This window comes from Macrotis lagotis, chromosome 5 (assembly GCF_037893015.1).
Source record: "Macrotis lagotis isolate mMagLag1 chromosome 5, bilby.v1.9.chrom.fasta, whole genome shotgun sequence".
Classification (NCBI taxonomy): Eukaryota; Metazoa; Chordata; class Mammalia; order Peramelemorphia; family Peramelidae; genus Macrotis; species Macrotis lagotis.
This window is the reverse complement of record NC_133662.1, coordinates 260362638-260377724: the sequence shown is the minus strand read 5'-3', so window position 1 is coordinate 260377724 and position 15087 is coordinate 260362638. Positions and strand designations below refer to the sequence as shown.

Below are 15087 nucleotides of genomic sequence, written 5' to 3'. Positions count from 1 at the left end.
CACCCACCCACCCACCCACAACTGGGGTTGGGCCTGGAGACCTCTCCATTCTTTACCCCACTGCCTCCAGGGGCCATTGGGAAGAATAGGGCCACTGTTCTCAGTGAAAGAATTGATTGGGGGGAGGAGTTGAGGGTCCCAAGGTCCTAGGTATTTCTGGGTATTCTGGGGAGTTGGTTCCTCCTGGACCCACAGGAGTGACCTGGGAGGGGTCTGGGGTTCCCCCAAGGTGTCAGACCTTTGCTTAGAAGACTGAATGGGAAGGGGCTCTGCTAAAACCCTCCTGGTGGTCTTTTCCTCCTTCAACCTGTTCCAAGTCCAACAAGCCCAAGCTGGTCAGGTGGTAAAGCTGACGTCGTTCTTGAGGCCCCCAGACTGGGGGAGGGGGCAATGGCGAGGGGGGAATCCGCTGACATGGGGTTTCCATGGGGCCAGAAGAGCCCTTTGTTACTGGGACTGGAATTGGGTAATGTTGGCATTACCCCGAGGTCTGGAAGGGGAGAGAAGGGAGAGCTGAGGCCCATCCTAGGGAGGGCCTCAGAGACCTTGCTGAATCATGCAGAGTTTTTGACCAGATCTTCTGTTTTGTGATCTGTTAGCCTGTCCCCCTGGGAGCTTCAAGGCAAAACAGGGAGAGGGACCCTGCCTCCCTTGCCCCCCCAATAGCCGCACAACCTCTGCTGCCGCTACCATCTGTACTTGCCATAACAACTTTTATCGTGCTGACTCCGACCCTCCCGACAGTGCCTGCACTAGTGAGTGACTCTTCATCTCTAACCTCTGGTCCTGACTTTGACCCCGGCGGGGGGGGGCGGGGATCTGGTTTCTCCTCTATTGCCAATCCCCTCATTTTCTCAAGCTAGCTGCTCCAAAGAGCCTTCCCAAGGGCAGACAGCTGGGGCTTTGCCACAGGGCAAATTGAGAGAAGTCACATTTTCCTGGGACTTCTTCCTGCCCTGCCCATGGCTGGTGTGGTTTGTCTTCTAATTTCTGTCTGTCTGTACTGTGATTAGGATAAAGTGGAGGGGGGGGCGGAGATGGCACTCTCAGGGGTTAGGGGAAGCTTCCTCCTCCCCTCCCCCTGCCATCACTCTTTCTCTGACACTGCCCCCTCCTCCACTCTCTGCCAGCTGTGCCATCCCCACCCCACAGCGTGATTTCCAATGTGAATGAGACCTCACTGGTGCTGGAGTGGAGTGAACCCCGGGACCTGGGAGGTCGGGATGATCTCCTCTATAATGTCATCTGCAAGAAGTGCCAGGGGGGCCCTGGGGTGTCTGGCCTGGCTACCTGCTCCCGCTGTGATGACAATGTGGAGTTTGTGCCCCGGCAGCTGGGACTAACTGAGCGGCGGGTCCATGTGAGCCGCCTACTGGCCCACACACGCTACAGCTTTGAGGTGCAGGCTGTTAATGGGGTCTCTGGGAAGAGCCCCTCACCTCCCCGCTATGCTGCTGTGAACATCACCACCAACCAAGCAGGTGAGGAAGACCTCTGGGATCTGAAGCAAAACCCTCCCTAGTCATTCTGGGTACAACTCTTCTGACTGGCCAAATGAAGAAAATCACAGGGTCTGGTAGAATTGGACAAGGGGTCAGCACTCGGGGTCACTTGTGTTTTCTAATGAGACTTTCTAATGGCCTGCTAGGGTGGGTGGGGCACAATGCCCAGGCAGGTTGCCAAGGCACGCCTCATATAGTCTCTAGGCCATGGTCTCAACTGGGGTCTGCGTTTAAGAGCTTCTTTTTCTCATCCTACCCAAGTCAGCAAACATTAGCTATGTGTGGTAAGGAAGGAGGGTACACAGACAGAATGAAAAGCAATTCCTGTCCTCCGGGAGTTTCCATCCTACTGGGATTGTGTGGAGGTAAGGGAGGAGAATAGCTGCCCCTGTCTTCAGGACTGAGGATTCCTATGGCCTTCAAAGGACTGTGTCACACTTGTAGAGGGTTGCCACAGTGGACTCATGGCCAGTGTCAGACTTTTTCCTTATGGTGGAATCCTGACTAGCAGGTGAATACTCCTACTCCTTGAGCAGGCCCTTGAGCCTTAGGGTGTGGGTCAAAGATCATAAATCCAAACCTGGGAGGCACCTCAGAGGCCATCCCGTCCAACTCCCTCATTTGCAGAGGTAGAGACTGAGGCCCAGGGAAAGAAACTGAGTTGCAAATCACGCAGGAAGTGACATAGGTCCCATAACCCCAGAGCCAGTGCTCTTTCCCCTGGATTCTGTTGTTTCTGGGTGAGGTTGGGAAATGGGGAGTGGATCATGGTGGGGAGTTGAGAACTAGAGAAACCAGAAGATGACTTCTCCCCTCCAACCCTAGCTCCATCAGAAGTTCCCACCATGCATCTCCATAGCAGCTCTGGAAGCAGTTTGACCTTGTCCTGGGCTCCCCCTGAACGTCCCAATGGCATCATCTTAGACTATGAGATGAAGTACTTTGAAAAGGTTAGTGCAGTAGGTATTTGTGCATGTATGTGGATGCAGGCTCACATATATGTGTTTGTGCTTGTGTTAGGGGTTTTTGCAGATGAATGTGTCAATGTGTGTACATTTGCACTGTGTGTGCATGTGAGTACACACGTGTGTGTGCTTGCAAGATGTGTTTTTGCAGATGAGTGTGTGATGTATGCATATTTGCTCATATGTGCATGTAAATACACTTGTGTATTTGTGCTTGCAGGATGAGTTTTTGCAGATGAGTATAGATGTATGAACATGTGTGCACATGTGTGTTGTGTTTTAGGTTGTGCATGCATGTGTGGGTCTGGGCACATACATTTGCTTGTGTGTGTATGTGTTTACACATGACTGTGCATGCCAGTATGCTCTTCTGGGTTTGTCCTGTGGTCATGTATTTCTGCCTATTTGTACATAAGTGTGTGTGGGTATGTTTGCACATATGTCTGTGTGTGCATGTCAGGAACAGATCTGGGGGCCAAGAAAGGGGCTAGTGGAGCCCAAGGTGGGTTTGGAGTCCTGGAGCCCTGTGTGTCAGACCCTAACGTGACAAGGGAAGGAAGGGTGGAGCTATGGAAGGAGGTTGATTAAATGTGACAGAGCTACAGGGTCTTCCATTCTGTTGGGGGGGGGGGGCAGAATTCTAGACTGAGGAGAACATTCCAGGCAGAAGAGTCAGCCTGAGAAAAGACATAGACATGGCAGCTTGGGATGTCATCCCAAGGCAGCTTTAAGGGAGGAGTTTGCTTGGAATAGAGTAGGAGTCCTCTATGCTGATCTTGGAACACCAAACAAAGGCATTAAATTATATCGTAGAAGTAATAGGGAGCTAGCCAATAAAGGCTCTTGAGCAGGGGAATGGCCAAGTCGGACCTGCAGACTTGAGGAAGATTATTTTGGAAGCCATGAGGTTGGAATAGAAAGGCACTCTAGGCAGGGAGATCAATTGGGAGGCTATTGAAGTAGTTTAAATGAGAGAGTCCTGGACCTAGAGTCAAGAAGACCTGAGTTCAAATCTAACTTTGCCCATTTCCTAGTTATGTGACCCACGGCAAATCACTTAACCCTGTTTGCCTCAGTTTTCTCATCTTTAAAATGAGCTGGATGCAGAAATGGCAAACCCCTCCAGAATCTCTGCTAAGAAAATCCCAGATGGGGTCACAAAGAGTTGGATAGGATTGAAAATGATGATAAATGAGAGAGATGATGCGGAAGGGGCTTAGAGTAGTTGACTATGGGAAGGAACAAGTAAAGAGTGGCTTAGGGAAGTGCTCAAGGGCCTTCCTTGGCACTGTAGGACACTGAGCATTCTGGGAGGCACCAAATGACATGGAGATTGCACCTCCATTTTTCCCCAAACCAAAAGGAATGGGACCTCTGGGGTGGGTCACCTCAGGGGGAGGGGGTTGAAAGGGTGCTTTTCAAAGTCCCCATGGCTTTCTCTGATCCCTACAGAGTGAGGGCATCGCTTCCACAGTGACCAGTCAGCGGAACTCGGTGCAACTGGATGGTCTGCGGCCAGACGCCTGTTATGTGGTCCAGGTCCGAGCTCGAACTGTGGCTGGCTATGGCCAGTACAGCCACCCAGTAGAGTTTGAAACTACGGGGGAGGGAGGTGAGTAGACCGCAGGTAGCACTCTCCTACCTCCTACTCTCTCTGTTGAACTCATTCTTAAATTGTTAATATCTCGTCCCTTCCCTCCAATTTGTAAAAATTAAGGAAAATTACCCTTCACTATGATTATGTATATAATCCAGTAGGGTCATAGCCCCTCACTGCACCCATGTTCAGGAACAGAGCTGGGGGCCAAGAGAGGGACTTGAGTCCTGTGTGTCAGGACTCCAGCCCCAAGTATTTGGCTTCCTTTGAGTTCTTTTCATTTACATCTTTGTCCTCTTTGAGATATGGTTCTCCTGGTACTTCTTATTTACTTCTCTCTGCATAGTTAATGCAGGTCTTCCTGTGTTGCTTAGGATTCTTCCCATTCTCCCTTTATCTCTTCTTAATGCTTTCCCCTCTGCCCAGGGTCCTGGTTGCTTGCTGGAAGGAACCCCCTGCCAATGCCCACCATAGTGTCTCCCCCAACCCTCACAATCACCCTTTCTCCTATCTTTAGGTCCAGGGGCCCAACAGCTCCAAGAACAGCTACCTCTCATCGTGGGCTCAGCCACTGCTGGTCTGGTCTTCCTCGTGGTGGTGGTTGTCATCGCCATTGTCTGCCTCAGGTTCGCTCCCCCTCTCTCAGACAACAGTCCTGGGGACCCTGGCCCCTCTGCAGCCACCCTCTTCCTCCAAGAGCTTCCCACAGTATCCATGTCCCCCGTTAGGCTTTAGCACCTCTAGCTGGGACACATGGGATCCCAGAGTTTCATTTGTAGTCTAACTCCTCATTTTACAGTTGAGGAAATTGAAACTGAGATGAGGAAATGATGAGGAATCTAGATTTGGAAAGACCTTTAAGACTCTCTGGTCCAGACCCCTCATTTACTAAAGAGAAAAACGAGGTCCTGGGAATGGAGAGTGACTTGACTAAAGTCGCAAAGGAGCTAAGTGTCAGAATCAGGATTTGAACCCTGGATTTCATCCTCTACACTAAGTTTCCTCATCTTTAAAATGAGCTGGATGAGGAAATGGCAAACCCCTCCAGAATCTCTGCCAATGAATTCTCTCTGTTGACTCCATCCTCCTGGATCTGGGTAGGGGTGTGTGTGTGTGTGTGACTATGTGGGAAGGTGTATCTCAGGTACTGACCCCTCCCCACTGTCCCCCCCCCAGGAAGCAACGCCATGGGTCTGACTCAGAGTACACAGAGAAGCTGCAGCAATACAGTAAGTGATGAGAAGAGCCCTCCCTCTCCTCCCCAGGAGACCCAGGAGTTTTGAGACTGCCCCCCATCATGGGATTCCCAGCCCCCCAATTTCTTGTCCTACCTTTGCTTTCCTCAAGCCCCACTTGGGTTTGGGGGATCCACCCCAGTGGGAATGTAGCTGATGAGTATGGGAAGCATATACTCATTCTGCTCTCCCCCAGGAGCCTAGGACTGTGCTGAGCTTCTCAGAGGTCTGAAATCTGGTCCCTGACCTTAAGGGAGGTCTTGTCAAGATAGGGGAGACCAGACATGCAGGCCCAGAACAATCTCACACTGGATCATATGCTGTTTAGCAAGCAATTATTAGATACCTACTCTGGCCCAGGCACTATGCTGGCTGGGAGCACAAAGACCAAGGATAAAATACTTCCTGCTCTCAAGAAGCTTATATTCTTTTTGAAAAATTGTGAACTTGGGGTGGCTAGGTGGTGCAGTGGATAGTGTACTGGCCCCAGAGTCAGGAGGACCTGAGTTCAAATCCAGCCTCAGACAATGACCTAGCTGTGTGGCCTTGGGCAAGTCACTTAACCCCACTGCCTTGCAAAAACCTAAAGAAAAAAAAGGACCTGAAAAATCATGAACTAGAAGGTCCTCAATGAACACAGACTTTTCACTTTGCAAAGAACATCAGGAAAAGAGGAAAGAGGATTATTCATGAAACTGAGTCAGCTCCGTACAAGGAGCCCAATTCTAGGCTGTATTCAGAAAATCTTTTAGACTCACAGCCAGGAAGCTAGTCTGCATTTGGGATCAGCCAGAGGACACAGCTTGATAGACTTATTTTACAGATGAAGAAACTGAGGCTGAGGGGGAAGGGGCTTGCCGAAGGTCCCACAGCTAGGAAATTCACTGCTCCTCTCCTTTTGTCTCATTCACTAGCACAGGTAGCTAGTGGAATGAGGGAAGGAGTCAGCAAGGTCCTTATGTGGGGGAGGTCACCTCTGCCCTTCTTAGACATTGTAAGAGGTGAAGGAGAGGAGGGGGTACATCCACGGTAGGGGGGTCCACTCTGGGAGAAGGAAAATGGAGGTTTTCTCTGTTAGGCTTTGGCCAGAGTGCTTGGCCACAGAGTGGAAAAGGGAAAATGGTGCCCTAGAGAGGAGTGGGTGCAGATAAGAAGTGAGAGAAGATGAGGAGACTGGTCTAGCTGGAGTGGCAATGGATATGGTGGAGGGGGGGGCCTTTGCAAATTGGGAAGAAGAGATTAGGCAGAAGCAAATTGGCTGGGCTTGGTGGATAGTGAGGGTGATTTGCTGAAAGTGGGGTTCAAGGGGGATTCCTGTGCCAACGTTTGATGAAAGGGGGAGGAACTGAAGGCAGGCAGGCAGGAAGTAGGCAGCTGAATGATCAGGCCAGTGGCTAATCCAGGCAGGAGATGATGAAGGTCTGAACTGAGCTGGTGGCCATGGATAAAGCTCAGGGAGATGCCCAAGGAAGACACAGGAGCTTTTGATGACTGCCAGGGGACTGGGCCACAAGGATCTGGAGTCTGCCCAGCTGCAGAAAATGCCCTGTCTTTGACTTGCCTGGTTGCCATTTTTGCCAGCAAGCCAGGCAGGACGATGAGGGCTTCTCCGAGCTATTTCTAGTCAGCCTCTGATCTCCTTCAGTTTCCTTCCTTGGGTTCCCTAAACTGGTAAAATTGTGGGTACAGCCCTCTCAGCTCCCCTTCCCCATGGGTGGAAAAGGAGATAACCCCCAATTTGTCACTGTAGTTCTCTGCCAAGCCATTCCCTTAAAGATGGCCTAGCTGAGCTCCACCTTTTCCCTCCCCCGCTCCAGGAACCCTGTCCCTCCCTGATCCCTCTCTTCTGTCCTCAGTTGCCCCTGGTATGAAGGTTTACATTGATCCCTTCACTTACGAGGACCCCAATGAGGCCGTGAGGGAGTTTGCCAAAGAGATTGATGTCTCTTGCGTCAAGATTGAGGAGGTGATTGGAGCTGGTGAGTCACACCACACAGGGGAGGATAGGAGGGAGGGAGGAGGTAGCAGATCGACTCTGTCATCCCTTTTGCTGGCGACTCTTTGTGTAGCACAGGTCCCTTTGGCATGGGCTGGTGCCTTCTCCAAATAACGTTCTTAAATATATCAAATCCAATCCATTGAGTTTCAAAGGAAAACAATTATATTGACATACAGTCATCAAAATTTATAGAGACATACATTCACAGCCTCCAGATTAGGAGTCCTTACTCTAGGGAAGTGGAGGATGGGAGGGTCCCTGAGCTGGCCCAGGGAGGGCTCTGTCTAATTTAGTGAACATTTATTTCAGCCTCCTGTGTATTGGGGGTCTGTTCACAAAACCTAAACCATCCGGGCCAGTAAGGCGCTTCCTTTCTACTGGGAGAGGGAGTTGTATCCACAAGGGATAGAGTGTAATCTATGACCTATGACTGCAGGGGAGTTTGGCGAGGTGTGTAGGGGCCGGCTGAAGCAGCCAGGCCGCCGGGAGCTTTTTGTGGCCATCAAGACGCTGAAGGCTGGCTACACGGAAAGGCAGCGGCGAGACTTTCTGAGCGAAGCCTCCATTATGGGCCAGTTTGACCATCCCAATATCATCCGCCTGGAAGGAGTGGTCACCAAGAGCCGGCCTGTCATGATCCTCACGGAGTTCATGGAGAACTGTGCTCTCGACTCTTTCCTTCGAGTGAGTCCCCCCCATCCCAGGAAGTGCTGCCCAGTGATATTTTTGTTTCTTATATCACTTGATCCTCACAGTCTTGGGAGAGCAGGCAAGGAAATAACCTTAGTCCTATTTTACAGGAGAACAAACTGAGTCTCAGAGAAGCTGTCCAAGGCCATAGATCTCAAATCTGGGTCTTAAACTGCTTAATCTCCCAATCTTCTTCCTCTTCTTGCCTAGAATCATTGAATCTGAGTTATTCCAGTGACTGACTAGTCTAAGCCCCACACTAACGTACTTGACAAGTGACCAACTAGGCTCTATTTGAAGATGGCAAAGAGGATGCCAGGCCTCAGTTTCTTCCACCATAAAATGGGAATAATGACAGAATGTCATCTCAGCATCTCTCTAACCCTATACATTGCAGAGCAGTGTCTGGGCCTATCTACTCTTTTTTTAGTTTTTGCAAGGCAATGAGGTTAAGTGGCTTGGCCAAGGCCACACAGCTAGGTCATTATTAAGTGTCTGAGACCAGATTTGAACCCAAGTACTCCTGACTCCAAGGCCAGTGCTCTATCCACTGTGCCACCTAGCCGCCCCCACTACACCACCTAGCCACCCCTGAGCCTATCTACTCTTGCAGAGGGGATTAACTATTCCATAATTTAGAGTGATAGAAAGCCCTCCTCAGAGGGGCAAAACCTAGGCTCAATCCCTTCTCTGTGAGCCTGGGCAAGCAACTTCACCTCTCTGGGGTCCCCAACAATTCTCAAAGATCTTAAGTCTCAGAGAAGAGGCTAAACTGCATTGGAAGAATGCCCCATGTTGATCCAGTCACAGGTCTGGATCCTGGCTGGCTCCAAAGGACAGCAGCACCCCCTCTCCTGGGTTGGTTATCAGGTGCAAATGAGCTTAGATATCTAGAAAGAATATGGAATAAATAACCATGTCCTGACCCCTCCCTGCCATAGAGCTATCAGTCATGGGCAAACTGTCATCTTCCCTAGTCCCCAAAGGTCAAGGTGCTCCCTTCTCCCCCCCTTCTTTGAAGGGATGGGGGACTGTGGGTATGAGACACAGCATACCGTGCTATTTCCCCCAATATGTTGGTTAGTTCTACTGAACTGTTGTCACCTCCCCTTCCCTCTATTTTTCTTTGTTATAAGGGAGAGAGGATTGAGGATCTTGGGAAGCATGGGTGACCTTAATATAATGGGTACCGATTCATTGTTATTTTAATTTTTCAAAGGGAGAGAAGGCACCATGCCCCTCCCACCCCAAATTGGACAGAGTGGGGGGCTTGAGGAAGATCTGGACTACTCATTACTTGTGAAGGGAAAGGGAGGTTTTAGCAGAAGGGTGGGTCTGAGTCTGTGCGTCCCTACTCTGCAGCTGAACGATGGACAGTTTACTGTGATCCAGCTGGTGGGTATGCTACGGGGCATCGCAGCAGGCATGAAGTACCTGTCAGAGATGAACTACGTCCACCGGGACCTCGCTGCCCGGAATATCCTGGTGAACAGCAATCTGGTCTGCAAAGTCTCTGACTTCGGCCTCTCCCGGTTTCTGGAGGATGACCCTGCTGACCCTACCTACACCAGCTCATTGGTAGGGGGCTAGAGATCGTGGAATGAGGGAGTACGGGAGGTGGGGCCAACTGGGTGGGGCCACCCTGTGGAGGGGAGTCAGCCCTGAATCACAGGGTGAAAAGCCTATGCCCTCTTCTCCACCAGGGCGGGAAGATCCCTATCCGATGGACGGCCCCTGAAGCCATCGCTTACCGAAAGTTCACATCAGCCAGTGATGTCTGGAGCTATGGAATCGTCATGTGGGAGGTGATGAGCTATGGAGAGCGGCCCTACTGGGACATGAGCAATCAAGATGTAAGCGGGTTCTGGAAGCACAGGGGAGGGCAGGAGGGTCTCATCGAGAGGGAGTGGTCCCGTGAATTTAAGCAGCATCTATTCACTTCGTTCAATTTAACAAGTTCTTATTAAGTGCCGTTTTCCTCACTTAATGGGTGACCTTGGCCAAGTCACCTGACTTCTTGATGGACTTCCTCTAAGATCCTTTCCAGCTCTAAATCACTGTCTTTGGATGAGTCACTTCCCCTCATAGGCCTCAGTTTCCTCTTTTGTAAAATGAGGACATTGGACCACAAGGCCTCCGAGATTCTGTCTAACTCTAAATCCTATGATCTGGAGGCATAATGCCAAATATCCTGCCAGGTGCTGGGACTACAAAGGCAAAAGTAAGAAGGTCTCTGCCCTCCAGGAGCTTACCTTTGATTAGATTATAAATTGCTTAAGTATCTGCTGCTAGGAGATCTGAGCCAGTGCTCTGGGAAGAGTGGAGAACAGTGGGAACTTTATTAGCTGGAAGGGACTGGCCCTCCTCTGGCCACCCCTCCCCCCCAAGCTAAGCCTCAATGGAAGGGGGCAATTCTGAAATGGGGAAGACAGGTTGGCTAGGGGGGTGGAGTATGATTCAAGGAAAAACCAGACAAATGCTTAGGTTTGGGAGTCCTTTGGGAGATCAGATGTCATCGAAACCCAACGAGGCTCATGTCTCCTGGACATCTCTCCCCCTCCATCCCTGGATCCAGGTGATCAATGCTGTGGAGCAGGATTACCGCTTGCCACCCCCCATGGATTGCCCCACTGCCCTGCACCAGCTCATGCTAGACTGCTGGGTACGGGACCGGAATCTGCGGCCCAAGTTTGCCCAGATTGTCAACACCTTGGACAAGCTCATTCGAAATGCCGCCAGTCTGAAGGTCATCGCCAGTGTCCAGTCTGGGTATGTGTCCATCCTTCCCCATCCTGCCTGGCACTCACCTGCTCTTAGCTCCCTCCCCAGTGGTTCATGGCCTTATCTCTTTTCTGCCCACAGGGTGTCCCAACCACTGTTAGACCGAACAGTCCCTGACTACACCACCTTCACCACGGTGGGGGACTGGCTGGATGCCATCAAGATGGGGCGCTACAAAGAAAGCTTTGTCAGTGCTGGCTTTGCCTCCTTCGACCTTGTTGCTCAGATGACTGCAGAGTGAGTTCTATTGACACAGTGGGAAGGGGTTTGGAATCTGAGAACCAGAGTCTTGGCTCTGCCCCTGACTGGGGAAGTGACCTTGGGTAAATCACTGGGGATCACCCTTGAGTACCATCAAGGTCCAGACCTCTTTATTGATCAGTATTCACTGGGGGTCACCCTCAATAACCCCTAAGGTCCAAACTCCTTCATTAGTCCAGTATCCACTGAGGGTCACCCTCAATGACCATTAAGGTCCATCAGTACAGTATCCCTTAGTTTCTCTGGAAATTCATTGGACAAAATGAGGACCAGGTGACTTTTGGATTTTTTCAATCCAGTCTAATAGAGGAGAAAGCTCCACATTTAGAAGACCTTGTCTCTGTCCCTTACTATTCATATGACCTTGCACAAATCACTTCCTTTCTCTGGGCTTCAGTTTCTCATCTGTAAGATTAAGGGATTGGACTTCTTGGTCTCCAAGGTCCCTTCTAATTTGAAATCTATGATCCTCTAAATCTGGGATTCAGTTCCACAAGTCACTATTGAAGCCTCAGCTGTGTTGAGACATTGGTGATCAAAGACAAAAATGGAGCAGTGTCTGCCATTGAGGAGTGTCTGATCAATTGAGAGAGACAGTGTGTGTGTGTGTGTGTGTGTGTGTGTGTGTGTGTGTGTGTGTGTGTGTATCAGTCAGGAATAATTTTATAGCCTGCTCTGGACCCCACACTGTAATAGGTCTTAGGGATTCAAATACTAACTTGACAGGGGTCCTGCCCTCAAAAAACTTACCTTCTACTTAGAGGAAGATCATATGTTTAATGATAAGTCGACGCAAAGTGTGTGTGTACAAAGTCATTTTGGATTGTGGAGGGGGTGGTGGGGCTAACGAATGAGTGAGTTGGGGAAGGCCTCTTGGAGGAGGCAGTGTTGGACCAGAGCCAGGTAGACTGGAGTTTAGGGATTCTGGGAGAATTGCTAGAAGGCCTAGAGTAGTAGGGAGGACACCTTTTCCAGGCTAGAAAAGGTGGGTGGATTCTCTGCCACTCCCAAGGGGAAGAGCCCTGGGTAGAAAGGGCAGAGTTAGAAAAAAGAAGTCTAGGAAAATGACCTAGGGAAGCTAACCAACGGTCCTTCCTCCCACCCTTCCCCAGGGACCTGCTCCGAATTGGAGTGACTTTGGCCGGACACCAGAAGAAGATCCTAAGTAGCATCCAGGATATGCGGCTGCAGATGAATCAAACACTGCCTGTGCAGGTCTGACCCCCTCGAGCAGCCCCAGAAGGTCCCGGGGTGCCACAGGGACTGGGAGTGACCAGTCATTTGGACGTTTGGATGCTTGGCTTGGTCAAGGGCTGCCGCCCCAAAGTTCACAATGTGTCAGGGGATCTGCGGAAGCCCCCTCAGTGGCCTGCCTTCCCTCCCTGGATGAGCAGAGTCAGGACGTTTAGGACGGTTGCCACCTCTTCATATTGAAGATGGATTAGGGGATGACAGTCATTGTGCTGCCCATCCCCCATGGGGCCCAGGCCTCCCTGCTCTCGATCAGGGGGGTGCCCCTATAGCCTCAGACTTGGGTATTCTCCACGCTAGGAAGACAGCAGTGGTGAGCCTGGGGGTAAGGCCCCCGACGTGTAGGCAAAAATCAGCCCCTCCCTCAGAAACTGGAGGGGGGAAGCTTCAGGGAGTGACACCCCACCCCTGCTAGAGAGCCAGCAATTCCACGTTTGCACATGGACTCTGGGGTGGGGCAGGACCTGGCTCCTTCCTGATAGCTCCCAGCCCCCCTCCTTCAGCCTGATGGTGCTGAGGCTGGCTTCCAAAATGGGTAGGAGGGCCAGCCAAGGAGCAGTTCCTCTGCCCCTGAGAGACTCACAGAGCCAGAGAATGGATGTCTGCTGTGCGTGCTAGCCCTGTTGCCTAGTGGGCATGTGAACATGGGAGAGTTTGGGCCCTGCTGGGAGGGCCCTTGGGGGTGTCAGCAAAATAAAGGCAATAAGTCATTGCTGTGATGCCTCCCACTCATTCTCACCTCCAGCCCACCTCTCGCTGGCCCCTTCCCCGAGATGCTCAGCGTCCCATCTCCTGACCTTTGTCTACCCCACCCGATCTTTCTGAATTTCATGGAGCAACCTCTACAAGCCAGAAACAACATCAACTCCACTCCAGATGCTTTGGGGTTATAAAGGGGGAAAAACCTGAAATCAGCTCTGCCCTCAGGCCACTTAGAGTCCACCAGAGATCCAACTAAACAGGCACCAAGCTCCTGTGAGCTCCCCTGTGCAGGAGGCTGCGATGGGCTGCCCTCGGGGGGCTTCTACATTCTAGTGGGATGTAGATAACCAAGGCATCAGCCAAGAAGCCCAGTCACCCAGAAAAGAAAGGCAAAAAAGAAGGTCCCCGTTCCCAAAGGGGACGGGGGTGGGGAGGGGGCGATCCACCATGTAGACAGGTAAGTCACTTGATGCAAAGTGATTTCAAGAGGACAAGAAGGGAGAGGGATTAGACATGGCTCTGATCTGATGGGGGTTTCAGGGGCTCAGAAAGGAGCAGGGAGAGCATCCTCAAGCCAGGTCACAGCCGGTGCAAAGGTGTAGAAAATAGGGACGCTTCCTGCCCCAGCCCCCTGTGCTGGTCCCTGGGGATGCATAGACAGCTCATACTAGGTGGGGTTAGAATGTTGGCCTCAGCCTTGGGATGTTCAGATCAGTCAGGTTTCAATCTAGTCCAATTGTCTGTGACCCCCCCTCTACCCCACCCCCAATCTGGGGTTTTCTTGGCAAAGATACTGGAGGGATTTGCTGTGTCCTTCTCCAACTCATTTTTACAGATGGGGAAACTGAGACAAACAGAGTTCAAAGTTCTATTTCTGACCCAAACTGGTTGTGTGACCCTGGGTAAGACCCTTAGATATTCAGTGTCCGAGCCGACTCTCTGGGACCACAGACTGCAGCACAGGGCGAAAGTGTTTCCCTGCACTGGAATTTCCCTACACCAAAGACACCCAGGTCTGGTCAATAATGATGATCAAACATTTCCCTTCCCATCTTTCTCTCCTTCCTCACTCTATCTTCCTATCTTTTTCTCACTCCTTTCCCTTTCTCTTCTTTCTCTCTCCTTCCCCCCTCCTCCTTTCTTTCTCCTCTCTTCCTTTCCCTCTGATTCTTTATCTTCCTTTCCCTTCCTCTTCCTCTTCCCATCCCCCACTTCCCAGCACAAAGACTCTAATCCCATTAGTGCCTTCTTCAATTCCAAGGTCTGGGATAACACAGACACAAAGAAGGTTGAGAGAGAGGAAAGTCGAGGCCTGGACCCAGGACAGGAGCTGCCATGTCTGTATGGGGGTGGGAGCAGGGGCACTCTTGCTCATCCCTCAGCCCCTCTCTTCTGTACACAATTTTCAGGGGGTCAGGTGAGCTGACCTCCAACATTCCCTCCCACTTTAAATGTTCTGTCCAGTAAGTAATTCATCTTTCTAGGCCTCAGTTTCCTTGTCAATAAATGAAAGAGTTATATGCACTTCCAGCCCTAAGCAAATGAGATAGTGAATCCAACCCAAAGCCAAACTGAATTATTGGAGTCACAGCCTTTGCAAGCCCTGGGGTACCCTGGAGGCTGGATTCATGTGGAGGGGCTCACATCTACCAAGCCCACACTGTTGTGGGGGAGACGAAGGCATATTCCTGCTGTCACAGGATTTTGTGGCTAGTGGGCTCCCCTCTTGCCTCAACTAGCTTCCTTCTGGGTCATTTGCCCTCTTCTCCCTCCCCCCATCTTGTTAGCTGCTTGGGTGGGGTTTTACCCACAGCAGACAGCTCTTGGGTCTTCCTGCCTGTGTTATCCCAGACCTTGGAGTTGGAGAAGGTACTAATGGGATTAGAGGCTTTGTGCTGGGGAGTGGGGGATGGGGAGAGGAAGAGGATGGGAAAGGAAGATAGAGATTCAGAGGGAGAGGGGGAAGGGGAGAGAAAGGGAGGGAGAAAAGGAGAGAGAAAGGGGGAGCCAAAGGAAGAGGAAAAGAGAGAGGGTGAGAAAGAAAGGGGGGAGATGGGGAGATAGAGTGAGGAAGGAGAGGAAAGGGGAAGTTAGGGAAAGGCAG

The 15087-nt window shown here is 51.0% G+C and overlaps 1 protein-coding gene across 3 annotated transcripts in view; it reads left to right on the top strand.

Moving 5' to 3' along the window:
- Positions 1 to 14757, top strand: part of EPHB3 (EPH receptor B3) — a 30562-nt gene extending 15805 nt beyond the window's left edge. The window contains exons 4-16 of one of the 3 annotated variants that reach the window (XM_074189597.1): positions 600 to 755; positions 1131 to 1481; positions 2328 to 2452; positions 3920 to 4079; positions 4582 to 4690; positions 5241 to 5293; positions 7117 to 7278; positions 7735 to 7982; positions 9351 to 9566; positions 9692 to 9841; positions 10564 to 10757; positions 10851 to 11006; positions 12143 to 14757. In XM_074189597.1, the coding sequence (XP_074045698.1) occupies positions 600 to 755; positions 1131 to 1481; positions 2328 to 2452; positions 3920 to 4079; positions 4582 to 4690; positions 5241 to 5293; positions 7117 to 7278; positions 7735 to 7982; positions 9351 to 9566; positions 9692 to 9841; positions 10564 to 10757; positions 10851 to 11006; positions 12143 to 12251 (2189 nt within the window). In that variant the 3' untranslated portion in view covers positions 12252 to 14757. The remainder of the gene's footprint in view (positions 1 to 599; positions 756 to 1130; positions 1482 to 2327; positions 2453 to 3919; positions 4080 to 4581; positions 4691 to 5240; positions 5294 to 7116; positions 7279 to 7734; positions 7983 to 9350; positions 9567 to 9691; positions 9842 to 10563; positions 10758 to 10850; positions 11007 to 12142) is intronic. The other 2 variants (XM_074189599.1, XM_074189598.1) reach the window with 2 other exon arrangements.
- Positions 14758 to 15087: the final 330 nt, after the last annotated feature.